At 41.0% G+C, this 23,828-nt stretch overlaps 3 protein-coding genes across 7 annotated transcripts in view; all 3 read left to right on the forward strand.

Moving 5' to 3' along the window:
* The window catches only part of mast1a (microtubule associated serine/threonine kinase 1a), a 65,921-nt gene extending 63,099 nt beyond the window's left edge, over positions 1 to 2,822 (forward strand). For all 4 annotated transcript variants that reach the window (XM_016671309.1, XM_007551581.2, XM_016671310.1 and 1 more), the window contains 3 exons: positions 73 to 209; positions 809 to 996; positions 1,121 to 2,822. In XM_016671309.1, the coding sequence (XP_016526795.1) occupies positions 73 to 209; positions 809 to 996; positions 1,121 to 2,730 (1,935 nt within the window). In that variant the 3' untranslated portion in view covers positions 2,731 to 2,822. The remainder of the gene's footprint in view (positions 1 to 72; positions 210 to 808; positions 997 to 1,120) is intronic.
* Positions 2,823 to 7,298: 4,476 nt separating this feature from the next.
* On the forward strand, positions 7,299 to 13,541 carry atg4da (autophagy related 4D, cysteine peptidase a). The gene is made up of 11 exons (XM_007551583.2): positions 7,299 to 7,629; positions 8,762 to 9,029; positions 9,127 to 9,210; positions 9,489 to 9,662; positions 10,398 to 10,749; positions 10,851 to 10,915; positions 11,019 to 11,170; positions 11,262 to 11,340; positions 11,489 to 11,565; positions 11,696 to 11,815; positions 12,495 to 13,541. Exons 2-11 carry the CDS (start codon positions 8,813 to 8,815, stop codon positions 12,672 to 12,674), a joined length of 1,500 nt encoding a protein of 499 aa, XP_007551645.1. The 5' UTR covers positions 7,299 to 7,629; positions 8,762 to 8,812; the 3' UTR covers positions 12,675 to 13,541.
* A 1,321-nt stretch (positions 13,542 to 14,862) lies between these two features.
* smarca4b (SWI/SNF related BAF chromatin remodeling complex subunit ATPase 4b) overlaps positions 14,863 to 23,828 on the forward strand; it is a 17,903-nt gene continuing 8,937 nt past the window's right edge. For both annotated transcript variants that reach the window (XM_007551584.2, XM_007551585.2), the window contains exons 1-15: positions 14,863 to 15,066; positions 15,503 to 15,731; positions 16,848 to 16,980; positions 17,532 to 18,080; positions 18,274 to 18,372; positions 18,871 to 19,129; positions 20,065 to 20,191; positions 20,312 to 20,485; positions 20,567 to 20,740; positions 21,905 to 22,078; positions 22,208 to 22,255; positions 22,438 to 22,568; positions 22,922 to 22,979; positions 23,088 to 23,197; positions 23,281 to 23,428. In XM_007551584.2, coding sequence (XP_007551646.1) covers positions 15,516 to 15,731; positions 16,848 to 16,980; positions 17,532 to 18,080; positions 18,274 to 18,372; positions 18,871 to 19,129; positions 20,065 to 20,191; positions 20,312 to 20,485; positions 20,567 to 20,740; positions 21,905 to 22,078; positions 22,208 to 22,255; positions 22,438 to 22,568; positions 22,922 to 22,979; positions 23,088 to 23,197; positions 23,281 to 23,428 — 2,400 coding nt within the window. In that variant the 5' untranslated portion in view covers positions 14,863 to 15,066; positions 15,503 to 15,515. The remainder of the gene's footprint in view (positions 15,067 to 15,502; positions 15,732 to 16,847; positions 16,981 to 17,531; positions 18,081 to 18,273; positions 18,373 to 18,870; positions 19,130 to 20,064; positions 20,192 to 20,311; positions 20,486 to 20,566; positions 20,741 to 21,904; positions 22,079 to 22,207; positions 22,256 to 22,437; positions 22,569 to 22,921; positions 22,980 to 23,087; positions 23,198 to 23,280; positions 23,429 to 23,828) is intronic.

The raw sequence follows: 23,828 nt of genomic DNA on the forward strand, positions 1-23,828 counted from the left end.
CTCCTTTTAAACATGTCGACATTGAATCATTGAAAGCTTTCTCAGCAGAACTCATTTAATTGCTCTGTGCAGAGTGGGAACAAGGTGACTGTGACAACCACGCCTTTTGAGAACACCTCCATTAAAGTGGGCCCTGCCCGCAAAGCCAGCTACAAGTGTAAGATGGCTCGACGAAACAAGAGGACGGCTGGGAAGGAAAGCCAGGACAGGTAGGAGCTACAGATGTCCTGCAGCTCACATTTAAAACTCAATACTTTAAATAAGCTACTAATTCCTTTACTGCGGAACAGAGGAGCAATGAAGGAATGGTGAGCTGCTTCACCATGAAGGTTTTGGTGTCATATTCCAGCTTTGTTTCGATAGAGTACTTTGTCAATACATGCCTTTCTTCAAAATTGTGGGTAGCTTTACAGTCAACATTTTCAGCAGTTTGCTATGAGTTAGTTTTACCATTGAATTCCTTTAACTAAAACTTGCCAGATGCTTAACAACATTTGTAATATACAATCCTGCTTCTTTAAGTCTTGTCTCTTTACTACGTGAGTTAAAAGTAGATCAAATTCAGTTTTTCTGCATTTTTAGTGTGTGGGGTGTTGATGACCTACTTCCTTTATTTAGTTAACCAGGGTTTATCTTGTCTGAGTTTTCCTCTTCACATTAGCTCTGTAAGGAAATGGCCCTTTATAGAATCTCAAACGACCTGGTTTGAAACATCAGGAGTCGTTTCCGTGCCAGTTAGTATGAGTATGTGTTAATTTAAGATCAGCCCGTTCATTTTGTGCACTTCAATTCTCTGTCAATCCTGCAGCAAGAAGCGCAACTCCTTGTTCCGTAAGATCACAAAGCAGTCCAATCTCCTCCACACCAGCCGCAGCCTGTCCTCTCTGAATCGCTCGTTATCCTCCAGTGAAAGTCTTCCTGGCTCCCCAACTCACAGCCTCTCTGCCCGGTCCCCAACTCAGGTCCACCGCTCAACCCCGGAGCCCTCCTACCTCGGTATGTTGCCATGTTTAGACAGTTATCCAGCAATTATCAGTGAGGTCGGCTTTCTTTGTGTAGCTGTGAACCTCTTCCTCTGGTGATTTCTTACGTCTCCCCATGTGTCCGCTGAACTCTTTAGGTGCTTCCTCCCAGAGCAGCTCTCCTGCCTCCAGCACTCCGAACTCACCCTCTCCCTCTCAGCACATGCGGCCCAGCTCCTTGCACGGCCTGTCCCCAAAACTTCACCGCCAGTATCGCTCTGCCCGTTGCAAGTCTGCTGGAAACATCCCGCTGTCCCCTCTGGCACACACACCCTCCCCGACTCAGTCTTCCCCTCCTGCGATGCCAGGCCACACAATAGGGAGTTCCAACACAACACAGTCGTTTCCTGCAAAGCTCCACTCCTCGCCGCCGGTGGTCCGGCCCAGGCCAAAGAGCGCCGAGCCCCCGCGCTCACCTCTTCTCAAGCGGGTGCAATCAGCAGAGAAGCTCGGCTCTCCTCTGACCCAGTCCAGTTCTACCGGAGGGCTTGGAGGTCCGTTGAGGAAACACAGCCTGGAGGTGCAGCACTCTGAGTACCGCAAAGATGCCTTCCTCTGTGAGCTGGGGCTCCAGAGCCTGCTGGAGACGGAAGGAGAAAATCTGCCTCCTAATGCGCCTCCGCTGCCCGTGTCCTCCACCACCCCAGAGACTGGTGTGCTGAAGCCTGTGAGGAGACTCGGGAGACAGGAGTCGCCGCTCAGCAGGGAGACTCTGCTGGCCGGAAGGGAGAGGGAAGAGAGAGAGCGAGAAAGAGGAAGGGACAGGGAGAAAGACAGAGAGGTAAACCAGGCAGGTCTGCCAGCGTCACAGACATCTTTGGCAAGGAAATCTCATGCAAGCGATTTTAACATGAACGCCAAACAAAGTGAAGAAGCCAGCAGACTCGTAACCCCTGCCTCTCCTATTAAAACTGCAAGCACACCCCCAACGCAGGTAGAAGCTAGAAACAGCAAAGATCTCCAGCTCAAGCAACAAGGAGGAAAACCAGAGCCAAAGCAAGATGGGGAGAACAAAAATCAGTCCTGTCTGCCAACTGCTGCCTTCAACAAGAGCTCATCTACTCCGGATAAATCCGGCGGAATCAACACAGTCGTGACAGGAGCCTCTTTGAGCATAAATAAGACTTTTAAATCATCAGGAATGGGGAACGGTCAACGGAAGTCTGACGGCAACAATTCAAGAACTGCTGAGCTCGGCTCCAAAAGCCCCAAACTGGCAGCTCGGGTCCTGGCTCCCGTGGTTCCCTCGCACGGGCAGCCGCTCTCTCTGGGCAAAGTGCGGCAGGGCTTGGGCCCTGTTAATTGTTACAGGGGAACTCTCGACTGGGAGGACAAATGTCGCCTGGAGGTGGTGGAGGAGCATTCCCCCTCTCCCTCCCCCTCCCCAACAGCTGTCACCCCCTCCCTCTGTGGACCTTCGTTGTGTAAGTCGCGGCCCGTCTCCCCCGGAGATAAGACGAGCTTTGTCAGCCAGCTCACCACCGTGGCCAAAAACGTCCTCGGACCAATCAAGCTAGGCTCTACAGAGGGGTCTAGGAATAAAGAGCAGCAGAGCAAGGCGTCCGAGGAGAAGCTGGGACCTGCCGCCGGGAGGTCCGACACTCCTGCAGGAGCGCGAACGCTTCTGGGCGCTGCGGTGGTGACTCAAAGTCCTGGCAGTTCTCTGCTTGAAAAGTCAGCACCACCTGGGAACCTGCCAAAAATGTGACCCCCTGGATCATTACATCAGACTTTAGTAGAAAATAGTAAAAATAATAACGTCTTTTTGTTTTGGAGGGACAAAAAAAAAAAAAAAAAACAGAAGACAGGCACTTAAAGATGTACATTCCAGTTTCATAGTATATAAAGTCTTATTTATTGATTAAATCCTTGAATAAATCTAATGTAAAAGCAGTAAGAAAAAAATAGCTGTAAAGGTACATTAACTGTTGGTTTTCTATGATGCATAATTTATTAAGACACATAGTCATGTTAAGTGAAACACTTTATCAGATATATATGTGTGAGTCAATGTGAATGCATGTTATATTCTATATATGTACTGTATGTGCATAATAGGTACAAGAGGGTCAAAAAGTGCTTTACTGATCAAAACATGCTGAATACTGTGAATACCAAATTCTGTAACTCTTTTTCAACTAGAGAATTCAGAATTTTTTTTTACTGCTGTTCAAAATGGAAGAGTGAATAAGTCAAGTTGTAATATTTGCATTAAGCAGCACAGCATCGGTTTGGCTTCTCTATAAAAGCATCAACATGATTAGGCATGTTTACTCATCATGCAGCAGTTTACTTTCTCTGAGCGGTTAGACGAATCCACAGCAACCCTCTCTGTCAGTGGATGCTACATTAGGACCTGTCTAACTCCCAGTCTGTCAGAGGATTGTCTCCGAGTGTGTGTTTATCCTCCTCCTATGGTTCCTATCAACTCTTGAAGGCTGCAGAGGAGAAAAGGAGTGACTGAACTTGGGCTCAGTGCTTATCTCGTCCTTGCAGGAAGGCCACACCGGCCTTTCTTCTCCCTCCGCCTCCCAGTGCTGCAATGGGCAGGAGCACAAACACCCAAAAACATTTGCATTGCCACAGGAGACAGCTCTGTCAGCAGCTGATTTCGATACTTTTTAATCCATACTCCTTTTGTGGTCTGCGAAGCAGGACATAAGTGTGCTTGGTAGTGTGATTTGGAAAGGTTCAAACACGTGTATGTGTGTGTTATGTTCATTAAAGTAACATGACAGAAAGCAGCCTGGAAATTTGTAGTTAGGATCCAGGGATACTGACTTATCGCACTCACACTGCCCAGATTGATTTTACTGTAGGAGCATAAAACAGAGTAGAATATATATATATATATATATATATATAATATATGTCATCAGCACATATATACTAAACTCAAGAGTTTTCAGCCAGTCAGTTACTGATGTAGCTTAAAATAATTTGCTGAAGAGCTCTGTGGCTAAAATAGAGGTTGTTCGTATAGACCTAAAAATATCTTGAATCAATTTAAAAATGTTCCTGTGTTAAAATCAAACGGGATATTTAATGTAACACGTTGATAAAGACTGTTACCTACGTCAAAGCTCAGATAATATTTCGCAGGACAAAATTTATCTGACAGTGACAGCAACCGTATTCATATCCATTGAACACATTTTGTTGTGTTAAAAGAACCTTATTGTATTTTTTTTCTTTGAATGGATGGAATGTGATAGACCAACACAAACTAAAAAATATTTAGACATTATAAAAAATTACATGGTTTTTAACATATTTTAAATCAGTAAATTATGTTATTTATATCCATCTCCAATGAGTCTATAGTTTGCAGAGCTGCTTGTTGCTCCAATTACAGCTGCATGTCTTTTGGGGATATGTCTCACCCAGCTTTGCACATCTACAGTGTGTATTTTAGCTTCGTTTTAGTTTCATAATAACAAACTGACAAACTGGGTGGAGATCATTTGAAACAAAATGTTTCAGTGCAGCAACATACTTCAGTTGGGTTTTATGTCTGGACTTTGGCTAGACCATCCTAATAAATGAATACGCTTGGAACACTCAGCATCCAAGAGCAGAGAACGGCTGGAAGACACACCAGACAAGGTACCACCTGACAGCGGTGCGTGGCAAACCTGCAACAACTCCCAGGCCAAAGAGGCACAGGTAGAGATGTAGGAAACCAAACCCATCAGCACAGCTATTTGTTCACTAATGCTCTCTTTGACTCTTCAAGGCAGTTTGTTGCATCAGAATAGGAATGCACAGCACACTTTTTAGATTGTTACTGGTAAAAGTGTGAATGTGTCATTTTCCTTCCAACTCACAATTCTGCACGAGTTTGTGTTGGTCTGTCCCAATGGTCCCAATCCCAATATCATGTAGCTTATAAATCTAACATTGCAAAATGTGCATAACTTCAAAGGATATAACTACTTTTGCAATGCACTGTATTTTTTCAGTTTTTTTCCTTATATGTAAGCATCTTAACCTATTTTAAGCACATACCTATCCATTGTATGTAAATGCATGCAATTTGTCTTTGATTTATTTTGATTAACTTATGCAAAAATGCAACATAAAGTTAGCCAAGAGCAGCATATCAATTTGTCAGTAAGACAGTGTTTAAAAAGCTGAAATATATGTTTGAATTTGTACTTGAACTATAATTTTTTTAGGACTTGGTTGGAAACTGATTTTATTGAATTAGACTCTCTTACTGTCCAATTTGAGATTAAGTCTACAGAAAGCTACAGCAAAGTGAAAACCTGATTCCTCTTAAATGCAGTGGTATCACCTCTATTGTTCACATGAAAGCATACATTATGTAGTAGATGCTTTGGAGTCTAAATGATTTTTTTTACATTCATGTAGTTCTCTACTGCCCTCTACTGGTTCCTAGTGACGACTGTTTAACATGTTTAATATTCTAACAAACCTGAGATTGGTGATTTATTGGGGGATGTTACAAACCATAGTGTCATAAATATGCATTCATGTTTCTGAACTATTACCTGAACACTTGGAACAAAAATTATTTTCCCTGGTGTTCTACTTGTGATTGTTAATTTTATATCTGGATTCCATTTTTGAATATATTGTATGCATAATTCTGACAGGAAAGACTACTTCTTATATCTTAATGTAACAATGAAAATGTCACAAATAATTAATGTGATAAAGAAATAATCTTTTTTTTCATATTTAGGCCTTAGCCCAATCAGTTGAGTCAAAAAATACCCTTTTTTTTTTAGTATTTTTTGATTGACGGCGAGAACATCATCCAAGCACTTTATTTGACAGAAGAATATCTTTGTTTTTGACGTTGCTTCAAAGTTACCAGATGCTAACAGATATAGATGGTAAAAATGATCACAGTAATCCAACTATAAACATTCCACTCCTCTCTGTTCACTCTGTGTATTCAGTTGTTCCACTGGGGTATTTTTGTTTGTGATAGATGCAGACACCTGAAGTGCAGTATGTGGAATAAAGTGAAGAAATTTGTTCTCAAACTTTACTCTCTTGTCGATTGCTCTTTTCTCATTTATGTTTTAGATTGAAAATACTTTATCAATCTTCTGATTAGCTAACTTCTGTTTATAGCATCAGCTGGCAATCATGACTTGTAAGACCATTTACAGGTACATCTCAGTCATTTAAATAGTATCATTTCAGTTGAAATCGAAAAGGGATAAATCATAGATTATTTAATGCTTTTCCGACATGTTGAGATTTTTGTTAAGTTGGTATTTCTGTTCATTTAGATTACTGTGGTTTACAGATAATAAAATTCAATTTCCCAGAATACTATATAAATAAGACTATTTTTTTAAATGACTTTATATTATGTGTCATGCTGGGTCCTACATGGTGAGGAAAGCTTCTTACTTGATAGTTGTTGAAAAGACAAATTAGTAACACATTCCACAAGAAGAGTAAGAAAGAATTGGTTATTGCTAAAAAGGCTGCTTTCTGCAGCATGCTTCATCCAAACATATGAATGAAGAGCTGAGTGGTTGAAAAAAGTTTGGTAGATTGGATTGTGAGTCAGTCTAATCAAGGTAAAATAACAAATACCTAAAGAGTCTAGTGTCATAGTGTTTAATTGATCAGCCAAACTGGAGCAGTGGCTAAAACAGATCCAGGAACAACATCAGACATCTCAGTCCAGAAATGTGCAGTTCTAGGCACAGCCAAGACACTGCGCAGAACCCTCAAGCTCCCAGGCCTCTGGTAGAGGACCCGAGCTCAGAGGATGAAAGAGACCACCCACGGAGGGTGAGAAGGGAATGTGTGTGCGTGTGTGTGTGCGTGCGTGTGTGTGTGAGTGTGTGTGTAAGTGTAATTTTCAGTTCAATTCACAATTTTGTACGACTCTGCTTTTGACATTGCATAAAATGCCACTAAAATAGATTCAAATGTGTGGCTCAGACAAATGTGGATAAGTCCAAGGGGGTGTGAATAATTTCTAAAGGCACTGTACTGAGGGTCACTTCTGAGATAACCGTTAAAAGTTGTTTCGTGATATTCTTATCTTAAATAAACTAAAAACTAAATAAATAAACTTATTGAAATTACATTTTTATGGAGCATATTTTGCATTTGCACATAGCAGGAAATGTGTTCGTTAGATATTTTTATTTTTAGTTCCGGTCACAAAGTAAAACGTAGTCAATATCACCCAATGAAGGTTTGCCAATTACTAATACGAGCTAAACGGCGAATCAGCGTTCTCGCAACGGTTATTTCAACCAATCACGTGGCAGCAGGAACGGATAACAGGAAGTAAATACAATGACAGCTAGAGGGAGACCCTAAAGCAGGAGCTGTACAGTGGGGCGGACAGTATTACTCTGGTTTAAACTAAACAAATTAACCTGAGTGCCTTAAGGAGAAACATCTTCTGCACTGACATCTGATGTAGTGTGTTGGGATATAATGGCGTTTGTTGTTGTGTGCTCATAAATGTTACCGAGCGAACGCCGGGTCTAGCGCTAAAGTTAGCTTATTTAGGCAGCTAGTTTTAGTGACGGGACCGAAGAAGGCAACGACATGAGTGAATGTGCGACCAGACACCGGCCTGCTTAACCAGGAACTGAGACAGGTAAGTAGGCCCTCAACTGAGGGAACTTTAACTCTACATAAAGCCTGGTGTTAGGTCCGTTTTGTTGGACCCAATGTCGTAAGACGTTACTACAGCGTAATTACTCAAAAGCTGTTGGACATAGTCACAAAAGCATGTTCTTGCTGTTATGACACATTATTTTTGGTGTAGACTGTAACCCCCCCCCCAAAAAAAACAAAAAAAAAAAAAACAGATGGATGACAAATGACCGTGATCAGATGACTTTTCTGTAGCACTGAAAAAAAAGCCTGACATACCGGTTGTCAAATGGGAATCACATGACGTCTGTGCTTCTTTTTTATTTTCCAGCATTGTAACTGTGTGTTCCTTATTGAAACTACTACTCATCAGTTTCAGGGCGTGGTGAGAAAATCCTTCAGTGTTTAAGGCTTTAGGATGATTGTTAGTTTAATTTTATCAAGTTTAAGGTCACTGTCTGGCTTTTTTTGTTTGCTTGTTCTTTTTTTTTGTTCTTTTTTTTGCTATTTTAGAATAGTGTTATTAAATTATGTACAATTTCAATTATAGTAGTTAACTACTTGTATAAATTTCCAAGGAAAGAGTCAAAAATATTTTGTCAGATCACTCACAGTGTCCAATGGCAAATTATAAGTGTGTTACTGAGACTTTCAGAAGATGTGTGTGTCCAAAATGTCAACAACAAGTCCTGGTTATATCGTCAACTTAACATTGGCAACGCTCTGATACCTTATGCTCCCTGTAATCTCAATTAATGCTATTTCATTTATAAGAATTACATTAAAAAGATGTTGCTGTTTTCAAAACGATTATACAGTTTTTGTCATGATCTGGCTTAATACTGTTAAACCACACAGGCTCATATTGAATTATTACCATATTTATATTAAACACTAAAAGAAAAAGAATCAAATATCAAGTTTGTTGCAAAACACCATTTGACACTACAAATAATTGAGCATTTTAGCTAGAGATTATGATTATAAAGTACGTTTAAAATCATGACACGATTCAGCTTAAGAAGTGAAATAGTTTTGAACAGTCTGTTAAAAAACAACATACTTATTATTAAAGAGCCATACCAAGATAGGACAGTATATTAATTTAGTGTCCCTTATTTTTTTCAATTCAGTTCAATGTTGCAAGGAGGAGCATCAGCATCCGTCTTTGAGGGTTCGGAGACATGAACTCGGTTTCCCCCAGCGCAGTGCAGTACGTGGGGGTAGTGATGCAGGATGAGCAGGTGGCGAGCCGGAGGCCGCCGTCCCTGGAGCGGCAGGGCAGCTTTGGATTCAGAGTGCCTCAAGCTTCAGATGCAAGCAGAGATGCAGCCAGAGAGCCTGATGAGATGGACAAAGTCAAGGCCAAACTGATGTCGGCATGGAACAATGTCAAATATGGTGTGTAATTACATCTATGCAGAGGCTTCAAAGCTGAAATCACGAGAATGAGTTTTCTGAGCCAGCACCCTTCACCTGTTTTCTCTGCAATTCGCAGGTTGGACTATTAAAACTAAAACCTCTTTCAACAAAATATCTCCTGTCACAATCCTGGGACACTCTTATCTACTCAACAATGAAGGTATTTGTTCCTTCTTTCCTGTGTGATAACTACATCCTCTGACTCAGATGTGCTTCTTTTTTTTTTTTTTTTTGTCTGAAAAATGTCAGCTTTGCTCAATAAATTGTGTAACTCTGGAAAGTGAAACTTGAAGAAGAACAGGAATTCTGTGATTTTTGTGATGTGGGAATGTGTTAACAAAGCTAATGAAAATACCGTTCCTTTACGAAGGTTGTAAAATCTACATTTTATTAGCTATTTTTACACCTTTTTTTTTCACTTTTCTCTTACGTTCTCAGATGAGGTGGAGCGGTTCCGTCGGGATTTTGTGTCCAGAATATGGCTGACCTACCGGAGGGAGTTTCCCCCGCTGGAAGGCTCTACCTGGACAACAGACTGTGGCTGGGGCTGCATGCTGCGCAGCGGACAGATGCTGCTGGCACAGGGGCTTGTGGTCCACCTGATGCCCAGAGGTTTGTGCACTTAAACTTTAGTAATCATTCGTGAAGTGTTTATCTCTTGACTTTTGACAATTTCCTGACAAACTCTTGCACTTGCACTCAGCCCTGCATCTGCATTTACAACTTACCAAAGTGTATGTAAATGAACCACACCACCAGCCAGTCGCAGACAGATATCTTTTTTATGCAATATTCCTCGCAAGTCATTGTTTGGTTGAAAAACAACCAATCACAACCAGCAAAAATAAATAAAAAAGGAACATACATCTCCACTATTCCTTTAGATGGTAGAAACTACAACATTGGAGGAGTTTCATTGGGAGTTTTATCAGATCTGTCTCAATCTTTTGATTTTTTTTTTATATATATATTAAGCTTCAAATGTGAGGTTGATGGAGAAGAAACTATTTTTGAAGAATTTTTAGTCTTGTACTGCTTCAATCATACATGATCTTGTTTTTAATGTTGGCTTTATTGCATCCTGCTGACACATCATTCCTAGTTAAACTTTGCATTCACAACATAACTGCTCAGTTTTTGGGTTGATTGCATGTTGTGCTCATATCTTTGTAATATAATTACAGCCCTGAGAAAGTATATTTATAATAGCATATTTTCAACCGATTTAGTTTAAGCAATACGTTCTGTACCTTTTAAATTTAAAAACCAATATTCTATTGATCAACCAGACTTTGCTACATTACTATTTTTAAGCTTTTTTTTTTTTTTTTTTTTGGTAATTTGTAGATTGGACTTGGCCAGACGCTCAGCAGCTAACTGATGTGGACTTCGAGGTGTTCCGACCTCGTTCCCCAGTTCGGGCTGGAGGTGTCCCTATCCCTTCTTTCGGTTCTTTGCGAGGATCCAGCAGCCCAGAGAAAATCCCAGCTGGCAGTCAGGCGCCCAGATGCTGCCAGAGAAAGAGACCTCAATCTGCAAGGGACCGGCAGGCGGAGCCCATCCACTCCAAGCTAATCACCTGGTTTGGAGACCAGCCTCCAGCACCTTTTGGTGTTCACCAGCTGGTGGAAATAGGCAAAAGTTCAGGAAAGAAGGCTGGCGACTGGTACGGCCCATCGATAGTGGCGCATATTCTTCGGTAAGTGCTCTACTTTTGGATCAATGCTGTTTTTAATCGTTCTGAAGTCGTTTAGATGGTTTGAGATGCTGAGTGATTAAGTCTTTTCCCTCTTTTTGCAGGAAAGCCGTGGCCAAAACCTCTGTGGCACAAAGCCTAGCAGTATATGTTGCTCAGGATTGCACAGGTAAGAATTAGAGCTAAGTGTTAGCATTTTTTTTTTCTTTTTCTGCTCACAGTGATGTATTTCTCCTCTTATTTTAATCCCATGATGTGATTTTGTATCCTAGTATACAAAGAGGATGTGGTGCATCTCTGCGATCTGTCACTAAGTCAGAGCCCTGCTGGTCCTTCCGACCAAGCCTGGAAGTCTGTCATCATACTGGTCCCTGTCCGGCTCGGAGGAGAGGCCCTTAACCCGTCTTACATTGAGTGTGTCAAGGTCTGCATTTTCTGATTAACCAACTCCTTGTTCAATCATGTCTTACTAAAATATCCTGCCTTATACTGAAAGCACTTTTGTTAAATTTCAGAATATCCTGAAGCTGGATTGTTGTATTGGAATAATTGGAGGGAAACCGAAGCACTCACTCTACTTCATTGGCTTCCAAGGTGAAAACCATCTGCTTCGTCTTGTTTGGTTTGAATAATCAGAGAAATGAGAATAAATCCTACAAAGCTGAAATGCAGCAAATGTTTTTTTTTCTCTCTAAATAAAATAATTTAAGTCAGATTACATTTTTCTTTTTGTGTCATGCAGATGAGCAGCTTCTCTATCTGGACCCACACTTCTGTCAGCCGGTTGTCGATGTCGCTCAAGCAGACTTCTCACTGGAGGTCTGTTATCACGTCTGCACGTGTCAGTGCACCTCGCTCTCAATCTCACAAGATTTATCTAACGTAGTGGAATTCAACAATCATGTTGACTTTTTCTTGTGTGACCCCGTCTCTGTGTATCACTCTGCAGTCGTTCCACTGCAGCTCCCCTAAAAAGATGCCCTTCAGCCGGATGGATCCCAGCTGCACCATCGGCTTCTATGCCAAGAACAAGAAGGACTTTGAATCTCTATGTGCTGCTGTCAGCATGGTGAGACTTTAAAACGCCCGGCTCAGTTTTTACTAACACCAAAAACCAGATACATACTCTTCTTTCTTTTTTTTTTTTTTAAACCCTTTTTAAATTCAGATGCATAAATTACCATGAAATACTTCATTAGCAAATGGTTTGAATTGACAAGTTGCAGCAGGGAGAATGTAAAAACCTTTGACTTTTGTCTTAAGATGCACATGAAAAATCCTTTTCTGTTTGAAAAAGAGTAGGAAGAAGTGAAGCCCTTATTTAATCCTACCACTTATCTCAGTTTTTTTTTTAAATAAAAACAAAAGAACAACCAATTTAATTTATGTTGGTTTTGTCTGGTATTTTAGTGCAGATATAGCAAAAAAAAAATTGGACTATTAGGTAGAGGTTTGGGTTTAGCATTTTTTTTTTATTATTGTTTAAAAAAACTTAATTGGCATTTCTTTCCACTTCACCTTTATGTACTTCTTATGTTTACTTTTTAAATTTTACAGGAACATGTCAGCGCCAGATTTACTAAATTAAGCATTAGTTTCACACTCATTACAGATGTAAACAAGCATTTTATAATGCGAATCTGCATATTTTTTTGTATGTGACATTCTGCTCTCCAGAGCATATCCCTTTCTAATGTTGCTTTTTGTAGACTTTTTGGAGTTTATTTTCACCATTGTCATCTGTCCAGGCTCTGTCCTCATCCAAGGAGAAATACCCCATCTTCACCTTCGTTGAGGGGCTGGGGCAGGACTATGGACTTGAGGGTGACAGCAGCAACCACAGTGGGCCTTCCGCCCACATCTTGCCTCCAGACACACTGAGCAGGAGTGACAACAGAAGAAGCAGTGAGGAGTTTGTCTTCCTGTGAACCGCTGAGGAACATGACCTCCCACATTCCACCACTAGGTGGCAGAAGACTTATTCTGACTTGGTTCCAGTGGATACAGCTCCTTGTTTCAAAGATATTCCTACATGAATCGGTTGATTGATCTGCTTTCTTGACTGGAGGAAGTTGATTTTCAGATCTCTCTCTTGACTTCTTAACTGGAAAGGACTGATTATGTTTTCCCTTCATAAAGTAAAAAAAAAAAAAAAAACTAAAACTCCAATACTCAAGGTTACAGCTTCCCATTGTTATTCCTGGGTAATATATCACCTGCTGTACACATTTTTCTTTTCAAAAAAGTTTCATCCTCTTTTGAGTTTATTTATAAGACTTATGACTGTGTGTGCGTGAGTGAGTGCAAGATTTGTGTAAATTATTTGTCTTTAATTGTCCTGCTATATTTAGATGTGAGTGCTGTTGTGCCTCCCAGAGGTTTTGGACTCTTGCAAGAGTTTATTGAACATCTTCAGTGAAACTTTTGTATCTCTGAGAAAGCCACAGCCCAGAACCTTTCCTAATCATTTGCCATCAGGAATATAAAACTCTCCCAGAAATCTGCTGTTACATTTCTATTGCTGCTAGAAATGGGTATTTATTTTTACTAAATGGCCAAGCCTTGACAAACATTTTTTTAAAAAGTGATCTGGATACATTTTCAAAGTAAAACTCAAAGCAGCTCTGCTTAATCAACAAAGTCGAGGTTTTATTGTGCTAATGTGTCACATGACCATGCTGAGTTGAGTTTCTGGTCCCATGACCTGTTCTTTTACATGACAGCACTTACTGGACATTGCACTACTACTGTTAGCTAGTTTGCTGTCCAGATTAAATACAAACACTGGAACACTATCCTCATTGTGTGACATCTTTTTGTATCATTTAAGATCTTTTGTTTTATCTTTACCTACTTTCCAGAAAATGCCACCTGTCTTTTACACTCAATGCCCAAATTTTAGTTTTATTACGATGGCTTATTTCAGCATATTCTTGCATTCTCCCCTTTTAGTATCCTTTGTTTTTTCCAGGTGTCCTATTCTTTTGTCCTTTTTTTTCTTTTTTCCTTACTGTTTCTGGATCTTATTTAAAGGGATAGTATAATATGTTTTCCAGCCACATAGAATCACTTTACAGCACAATAAGTTACTTTATATTGTTATAAAGCTGCTGTATATGTCAGATATGACTCCATAATTTAATTCCTTAAAGTTGGGTCTCTTTTAGAAAATCTTGCTCCTTTCAGCACTTCGCCTTAAGAAAGTCTTCACAACATCCCTCTTCTACTAACCCTTTAACAATGATTTTACCAGCATTGCTCTGAGAACTGGCTTGTGTAATGAGGCAGAAGCTTGTGGTTCTTTCTGCTAAATTCTAGACACAAATAGATAATTATGACAATGTGGATTATTTATTTATTTTTTGCAGATTTGTTAAAAATATAAAAATGAGTCACACTATCCCTTTTGGAAACGTGGTGGTGGCAGTATTATGTGGTAAGGATGCTTTTCTTCAGCATGGACAAAAAACTGGACAGAGTTGATACATGACAATCCTGGGATAAAACCTGGGACTGCCACAGATAGCACAACAAATATCCTATAAATCTGGTTTAAATAAATAGTTTTCTTCTTCAAACATAATGCATTTGAGAAAGACTGGAAATGTGAAGCTTACAGATGGTCTCATTGCAACTAAGCTACTTGGGAAAGAAACATGGGGGACATTTCTCAAGAAAGCTGAAACCACAACTAAATAATTAAAATGAAAAAGCAAGCCACACGTTTCAGATTTTTATTTAAAAAAAAAAACATTTGAAAACTAAGTAGAATTTATGTTGCACAATGTGCACTATTTTTTGCTGGCCTGCTTCATAAAATCCCAGAAAACAGAAGGCTGTAGTTGCAAGGTGACAAAATATGAAGAACTTCAAGGCGCATTAATATCTTGCAGCTACTGTATGTGAAATCCCACCGCAAGAAGAATCGTTTAATCACCAAAGGCTATGAATGCATTCTTGAAGGAGCAGCTATCTGTTGGTGTAGTTTTGCTTGGGCGTTCAGACTGCTTCCCCCCTTAGTTATCATGATGGTTAAGTTGACTGTAAGCAGATTCAATTCCGTATTGTTCTGTCTTGATGCGCTGCTATCGCTGCGCACGCATGCGCCCTGCTGCACGGCCGTGACTAGACATTCGGTCATAGGAGCGGTGGAGGGGGGCGCTCGAGCCACGTCGGTGAAACAAATCAACGCTTGAAGGCGGATTACAAAAGAGGCTGAGGAGACTAATTGCGACAACCGCAGCTTCTTCTTTTCTTTCCCACAAATATCAGGTCGGGAGCGCAGAGATTCGGCCCAGCCTGCCTGTCCTGTTGATGCCGGTAGGTCAGTCAGCACAAGCACAGTCCGCCATTCCCCCTTTTTTTTATGTTTAACTAGACAACCTTCCATGGGCTGATTGAGGAAATTCTCAGCAGCAGGGGCTCGTGTGCATAATTTACTGTATTTCCCCACGCTCGGATCAAGTTCAGCGCTAGAGCCGGCAGTTGTAATTGCATATGCAGGCATCGGGCGGTTTGGTGCAGCGCAGCAGGAGAAAAATCAACATCTGACATTCGTTTGGAAAATTTATCTTTTTTATGCAATTGAGTTATTCTAAATATAATATTATTAAACAGAGATGCGCAGGTGGTTTGGGCAATTCAGCTCCAGTGTCTCTGCATCTACAAGAAATATCAAATAGGCCTAATGACTTTTGCATATTAAATGGCCACTTTTGCAAAGGTTTTCTTCCTCTTTTTGCTCCCTTTCTCCCAGGAGATCCAGGGCGATGTCAACACCTGATCCTCCCATGGGGGGTACCCCCCGTCCCGGTCCATCACCCGGTCCTGGCCCCTCCCCCAATGCTATGCTGGGCCCCAGCCCGGGTCCTTCCCCTGGCTCCTCTCACAGCATGATGGGGCCCAGCCCCGGTCCTCCTTCCTCTGGACACTCCCAGCCAGTACCCTCCGGATATGGCCCCGAAAATATGCACCCTTTGCACAAAGTAAGGACAAAATACACCCAGGGGTTCCACTTCAACCCTTCATTACTTCAAACAATTTAGCTCCAAAGATTGTAGATACACTGTTATTTTAAGAACAATTGTTTGGAAGCAGGATCTTTTTTTTTTTTTAATGTACAAAATGTGTGTATTTGTGCATGAAAACAACAATCTATTTATAATAAGTGACGATACAACTGTGCAAACAACAGATATGTGTAGATACATGCAGAAATGTTATTTAAAATGAAACATTGCAAATACCAGTAGGGATGTCAAAATTTATTGAGTATGTTGGGAGCATCTGCTGGACTGAAGGATCTATTATTACGATCCTTTGTGCACCTGGGATGCAGCAGTCTGCCACTCAACAAGCTCTCCGGTTCAGCAGCAGTTTCATGGATGGAGTGGGAGACATTGTCTAACAGTGATGCCATCTTAACCAGTAGCTTATCTGCCCTCTTGACCTGCACCGGGTCAAGGGGGCGTCCTGGCACAGATCTGGCCTTCACTAAGAGACAACATAATAGAAGATGTGCAAGTCTTTCATGTCATCTAAAATAGTTTCATCTGATGACCTCCTTTACCAGGCCAGCTGTCCGAAGTAACCTGTTTTAAAGTGTTGGTCAGATGTTTTTTTTTTATTATTATTTTTTTTATTGACTACAAGTAACGTGTGCCTGTACATTACTTTTCCTTCTTTGTGTTGTTCTTCATCAAATTAGCAAATTAGCTGTGTGTTTTATTTTTGAGAAGCCATTGTGCAGTAACCTCTCCAAGCCTGTCTCTACCAGCTTTATGTGTCAAGAGACTAACATTTTGCCCATTCTTTTTGCAAGTTTAGTCTGAATGCAGAGGAACATCAAGGCTGACCACAGATTCACAATTAAGTCTTTACTTTGAGTAGGCAGTTCTAGCACACCATTGTGCTTCTATGTAAAACATCCAGTTTTAGCTCTGGCTGTAGGATCACTGTCTTTTTGAAAAGATGAACATCCTCCTATTTCTTGCAAGTTTTCTTCAGAATCTTCCACGAAGCTTTATGCTTCCACCACCATTTCAGATCGTTCTTATTGTGTTCTACGTTGCTCACTGTTCTGTTTTGATTTCTCCGCACAGCCCATGGAGGGCATGCATGAGAAGAGCTTGTGTGATGACAGTCGCTTCAGTCAGATGAAGGGGCTTTCGATGAGACAGGGCGGGCACAGTGGCATGGGCCCTCCACCCAGCCCTCTGGACCAACATTCACAAGGTAAATTAGCAACAAAGCTGTCTGAAGCAATGTCTTTCCGTCTAGCGTTGAGTAAGAAGACGAGTGGTGCGCGGCTTATTGCTTGTTACAACATGTGTGAGGCATTGTCTCGAACAGTCTTTTTTTTTATGTCTGCCTCTAAATAGAAATCATCATGATTTCACAATTCAGTCTAGCTAAAACAATAAAAGCATGTTTAATCACATCATGGCTATGTAATAATTCCTTCTGTCATGAATACATCCAGGTTTACTACTAGACAGCTGGTCTTGGGTTTAACTCAGGGAGTCTGTCTGAGAAAGCTTTTGAAATAACAGTTGGGCAGGATTTAATGAGGATTGGGTAATGATTCATTATTTTGGAAATTGTTTTGACATTTAGGAATGTGCAGATCACTGATATACTAATATTCCAGCAAGAAAACTAGTACCATCCCAGCCAGCAGTTGGTTTGAACATTTGTGAACAGATTGGTTGGGTTTTTGACCTGCTTCTTTTAGGAAACTCACTGAGTAATCTGTTTCTCTTTGCCTTTCTATTTGGGCCTTCCAGGTTACCACTCTCCACTTGGTGGCTCTGACCACTCCAGCCCTGTCGCTTCAAATGGCCCCCCATCTGGTCCTCTTATGCCATCGACCTCCTCCTCATCGTCTTCTGCAGGTTCTGGTTCTGCTTCAGCCTCTCTTGATGGCCCCAATGTAGACCAACATTCCTTGGGGCCTAATAGCCGGTCCGGACCTCCGGGCAATTCTGGACCTGGCCCTAGCCCTGGGCCTAGCCTTGGCTCCAGCGTTCCCAGCCTCGGTTCTGGCCTTGATGGTAGTGGCCCTGGAGGTCCTGGTGGGCCAACTCCCTTTAACCAAAACCAGCTCCACCAACTCAGAGCCCAGATCATGGCGTATAAGATGCTCGCCCGCGGACAGCCCCTGCCGGATCATCTCCAAATGGCTGTTCAAGGAAAGAGGCCGATGCCAGGGATGCAGCAGCAGCAGCAGCCCATGTCCAGTCTGGTTTCTGGAGCGAGTGCAGGACCAGGAGGTGGTCCACAAGGACCAGGATCAGGGCCTGGACCTATGGGCTCAAGCTACAGCCGGCCTCATGGTGAGTCTGCTTATACAGAGTACTCTTTGACTTATTTTATTTGTTTTGTGGCAAGATTTGTGTATCTTTCTGAATCTCTGGAAAAGGTGCACAAAACTACCAAGCTTTTGCATATGTTTTCTCCTAATTCAAAATAATTTTGCTAAAATGCAGTAACTGAACTAGGGATGGTCTGTGTTTTTCCATAACACAGGCATGATGGGTCCCAACATGCCTCCCCCTGGTCCTTCAGGCACCCCAGTTGGCATGCAAGGACCGAATCCCAACGGACCCTCCAAGTCATGGCCTGAAGGTCAGCGGTTGTTCTGTCAGACTGCAAAACGTTTGGAGCCCCGTTACTGAATGTTTATCTTATTTACAGTACTGGTAGGAAAATATAGCACTTCCCCCCCAACAGTCCTCCTCATTGTAGTCATTGTTTATAAACAGTATAAAATATTGAAGTTGTCTTTAACAGTAATTCCTCTGACAGTTTTCCTTTCCACTTTATCGTTTTAATAATTTCTTTTTTCTTAATCTGCTCAGTACTGACCTATGAATCACTACAAAGAGTTCTAAGTTAAGAAATAAACCAGCGCAAACAGTAAACTCAGCAAAACAACCAGTTCTAAATTATATCTTTAAAACATGAAATGTCAAATTTAACATAGTATGACATACAAAGTGTTTTTGCTAGACTTCCTACGTGCTCAGCAGTAAAGTGTTAAGATTTTACTTTTTTTATGTTTGCTGTTATTACAGAGGCGGGGCTTTAAGTTCTCCTTCCTTTGCTCATTTCTCTTTCCTTCAGGCCCCATGGTGAACGCAGCGGCCCCCTCCAATACACCCCAAAAACTGATCCCCCCTCAGCCCACAGGCAGGCCTTCTCCTGCTCCTCCATCGGTTCCCCCGGCTGCTTCCCCTGTGATGCCCCCACAGACCCAGTCCCCTGGTCAGCCTGCTCAGCCTCCTCCCATGATGCCTTACCACGCCAAGCAGAACCGCATTACCCCCATCCAGAAACCCTGCGGTCTCGACCCCGTGGAGATTCTGCAAGAGAGGGAGTACAGGTACATTAGGCTCAATTAGGGATCCATCTTCTATTATCACAAGTACTTTTTTTTTAATCTCATGGACAGTTTTCTTACACGCTAATGTTAGCATTTTTACTTTTGATATGACTCATTGATAACTGATTTTATGTTAATGCGGTTCAACTTGTTTTCTGGCAAAACGTACAGAATTAGGTGTTGTAACTTTATAACTTTTGGTATTGCGTTTGAGCTGCTTTCTGTGCAGATCTCTCATAAATGAACAAATCTGCTTGTCTGAGCAAAGCAGATTTTTATTATAAATATCACTGTACACAATGAGATACTCTCAGATTGTTAAGGTGAACCCAGTTTCAACAGATCTACAAAATGTTGGGTAACACTTTATTTGAAGGGGGTCGAATAAGACTGACATGACACCGTCATAAACATGACATAACTAAATAAATTTGTTCTAAAAGTATTACTGATTGCACTTTAAAAATTAGGTAACTTTATGTTATTAAAGGTAAAGTTTAAACAGTGATGATTTCTTGGTTAATGTCAAGTTGTCATAACAAAGACATTTTGAATAATGTTAACTTTGTATTAAAAGTGTCATAATTTACCGAATGACGCTTTATGACAACAGTCATAAATATTCATGAAAGCTTATTTGTGTTCATGACAGGTGTTATGTCATGTTTATGACGGTGTCATGTCAGTCTTATTCAACCCCCTTCAAATAAAGTGTTACCAAATGTTGTGCATGGTCTATCATATGGTTGTGTTAGTTATGTACAAAAGTAGAGCATTATTTATAATAAAAACACAAAGTACACCAACAGCAGGCACCAGGAGTTGAGTTTAATTAGTGACTGTGATGGTAACGCCTGGGATCGAATCTGAACATCCCTAAACGAACACAACGATGAATATCCAAGAACCTGACAGCATGTCATTTGCGTTTTCAGGTTACAGGCTCGTATTGCTCATCGCATTGCTGAATTGGAGAACCTGCCTGGTTCTTTGGCTGGTGATTTACGTACCAAAGCTACAATAGAGCTCAAAGCTCTTCGTTTGCTGAACTTCCAGAGACAGGTGGGAACTGAAACATCTTCACCTTCAGGTGTAAAGATGACATTCGTTTCCTTCACTGTGGATCACAGTTGTGTGGTTTTTTTTGTGCGTCTGAGGTGAGTTTATGCTTGCTGTCCGTAGCTGCGTCAAGAAGTAGTGGTGTGCATGCGACGCGACACGGCTCTCGAGACGGCCCTGGACGCCAAAGCCTACAAGCGGAGCAAGCGCCAGTCTCTGCGGGAGGCCCGCATCACGGAGAAACTGGAGAAACAGCAAAAGATTGAGCAAGAGCGCAAACGCAGACAAAAACATCAGGTAAAAGAGAAACAGGAAGCCACACGTGAAATGATTCTAATAGCTCCTTTAATGCTTTGGGTTTTTGTTTGTCTACGCCAGGAGTACCTCAACAGCATTCTCCAGCATGCCAAAGACTTCAAGGAGTATCACCGCTCGGTCACGGGAAAGATTCAGAAGCTGACCAAAGCCGTGTCCACCTACCACGCCAACACTGAGCGTGAGCAGAAGAAGGAGAATGAGCGCATTGAGAAAGAACGGATGAGGAGGCTTATGGTAAGAAGTGACAGCCGTATCACTACACTATACAGACGTACAAATGACCAATGGCAGGGGCGTCAAACTCATTTCTGTTCTGAGCCACATTAAGATTATGAATATGCTCGAAGAGCCAGTTGTGGCAAAATATATTGATAAAATGACCCATTAAAGTGTTAAAATACGAATAAGTAGGTGTCCCTGCGTACGATGAGTTTTTTTTTTTTTTTTACATTGAACTTTTTTCATATTAATGTAAATTGGCAGAATACAGATAAAAACTGCTTTAATGTGATGGATAAAATATTTAGACACACAAATTCTTGGTCTCCAGCTCAACTCTTATCTGGAACCCAGAAATGTGAGCATACAACCCCAGCATTGGCTTCTCTGCAATGGCTGCCAGTTTTCTGATCGGATTGATTTTAAAATGATTTAAAATGGGGCCAAGTCACAAATAACTTGGCCCCAGCTAATCTCCAGGATCTTCTTTACGACCATCCCGTTCCAGAACACTTTGATCAAATAATAAATGCTCCTACGTATTCCCAGAACCAGACTTAAGAGCAGAGGAGTTTGCCCTTCATAGTGTGGAAAAACTTCAGATTGCTCCTGAAAGCTCAGTTTTATTCTTTGCCATTTACACAATGCCTGACATTTTAATTCACCTGTCCAATCTGATTAATTTATTGTGTTTTATTCCCATATCTTTTATTCCAATGTGTTTATTTTACTGGTGGTTTTATGATTACTGTGCAGCAGTTTGGTGCAGTTAGTAGCTGTTTTAACGTGCTTTTTAAATAAAATTGACATTGACAACTGTTTTTCTCGAAAGCTCTATCCATGTGTGTCTCTTTAGAGTCTAGAGAGCTACTTAAAAAGTTATGATGGGCTGGATTTAGTCTCCAGGCCTTTTTTATGTCATCTGAGTCATTTAGAATAACTCTATACCTAATCCCAGTGCAATGATACAATAAAGTCAGCAAGAAAAACTCACATTAACTCAGTAAACCGACATGGGAATGAACGACTGTTGAACATCTAAAGAAAAAGTCATTCTTGTGTTTTATCAACACTGTCATGAATCCAGTAAAACGTTACGTCAGGACGCTGTCCCTCAAGACAGCTCTGTGTACAAGCTGCATACAGACCCTCCCATTTCCACCTGTTTTGTTTTCTCAGGCTGAAGATGAAGAGGGCTACCGTAAACTGATTGACCAGAAGAAGGATAAGCGCCTGGCCTACTTGCTGCAGCAAACAGACGAGTATGTCGCCAACCTCACTGAGCTGGTACGAGCCCACAAAGCTGCGCAGGCCCTCAAGGAGAAGAAAAAGAAGAAAAAGAAAAAGAAGAAGGTAAAAAGACGTTTCTAGAAAGTTTGATCTACTTGTAACCTATGTGGAGCTGCTGCTGAGTATTTGAAACATTTTGCTAATAGTTGCATGTCATTGTTTCATGACTTACTGTGTCCGCTTGTGCTGCAGTTAGAGAACGCAGAGGGCCAGACTCCTGCTCTTGGGCCGGATGGAGAGGTGAGGCGAAGGGAGATACAGACCTCTGTAGTGACGTCTTTTCAATAAAAATTAATGATAAATAGTAGATTTGAGAGTGTATTTCTGTACCATATATTACTCTTTATACCGACATTAAAAAAAAAAAAAAAAAACTTGCCTGTGCAAGAGGAATCTGAGATTAAACGTACGTCCTCTTGCAGCCCCTGGACGAAACGAGCCAGATGAGTGACCTGCCTGTAAAGGTCATCCATGTGGACAGCGGCAATATCTTGACGGGTGTGGATGCTCCAAAGGCTGGACAGTTGGAAACATGGCTGGAGATGAACCCTGGGTGAGAACAAATACATGGAGAAAGACCATTTAGTCACGAGACTAAATGTTCTCTCTCTAACTAAATGGGCAAAAGAGGCAAACTGCTCGCTAACTTTTCTCATTTTTATTACATGTTTGTTGCATTATCATAATAGCTGTCTGTTTTTTATTTATTTATACAAATATTTATTTGTATTTTATTTAAGTTTCACTATAAAAAACCCCAAGGGAATATGATTTCACATTACCTAATATGACAACTTTATACAATTTAACTCAAATCTTCTTTGTTTAGTGAGCTCTTGTGTTTTCTGGTAACGTAAAGAACCTTTTCAGTTGATTTAATTTTGGCAATTGTCTGTGCGTGTTTAGTTACGAGGTCGCTCCTCGCTCAGACAGTGAAGACAGTGAGGAAGAGGAAGAAGAAGAAGTGGGTTGCTTCTCTATGCTTGTTATGATATTGTAGCTGTAGTTACTGCATGCCATCACTGTTCCAGTGTGAAGGAAAGTAACGTCCAGCTGAAAAATTTTGTGGTAGGAAGAAGAAGAGGAGCCTCAACCTTCAGCAGCTCCAGTGGAAGAAAAGAAGAAGATTACAGATCCGGACAGCGAAGACGTGTCAGAAGTGGATGTCCGACATATCATTGAGTGAGTTTATTTGCTTTGATCGTGTGTTAGACACGTTTCAGTTGATATTTTTTGAAGCGAAGCTAACTATGTGTTACGTACAGAAATGCTAAGCAGGATGTGGACGACGAGTACAGCGGTGCAGCGTTCGCTCGAGGACTCCAGTCGTATTATTCTGTGGCCCATGCCGTCACAGAGAAGGTGGACAAACAGTCTACTTTACTGATAAATGGACAGCTTAAACAATATCAGGTAAACACTAAAACCTAAAAATGCAAGTTTCAGTGAATGTTATGCTGAAGCTATAGTTATTTAATGGGATGTTAAGACATCTCTCACAGCAAAGTGGATATCTGATGTTCTGCTCAGTGATAGATATAATAGGAGTTTTGCAGAATATCTCCATGTTTTTAAAGACATATCTGACTCAGCTACAGTTTTTAATAAAATGTCTCTCCTGATGTCTTTTATCTGAAAAAAACTTTCAGAAATCTTAGGCTGATATCAACTTGTTCTTCCTCTGGTTTCATGTGACTTTCTTCTAACATATTTTATTGTAGGTCACGACCCATGATTAAAAAATAAATAAATAAATAAATAACTACATATAACTATATATATATATGCAGTAACTACAGCTACAATATCATAA

This window comes from Poecilia formosa, unplaced genomic scaffold (genome assembly GCF_000485575.1).
Source record: "Poecilia formosa unplaced genomic scaffold, Poecilia_formosa-5.1.2 Scaffold43, whole genome shotgun sequence".
Taxonomy (NCBI): domain Eukaryota; kingdom Metazoa; phylum Chordata; class Actinopteri; order Cyprinodontiformes; family Poeciliidae; genus Poecilia; species Poecilia formosa.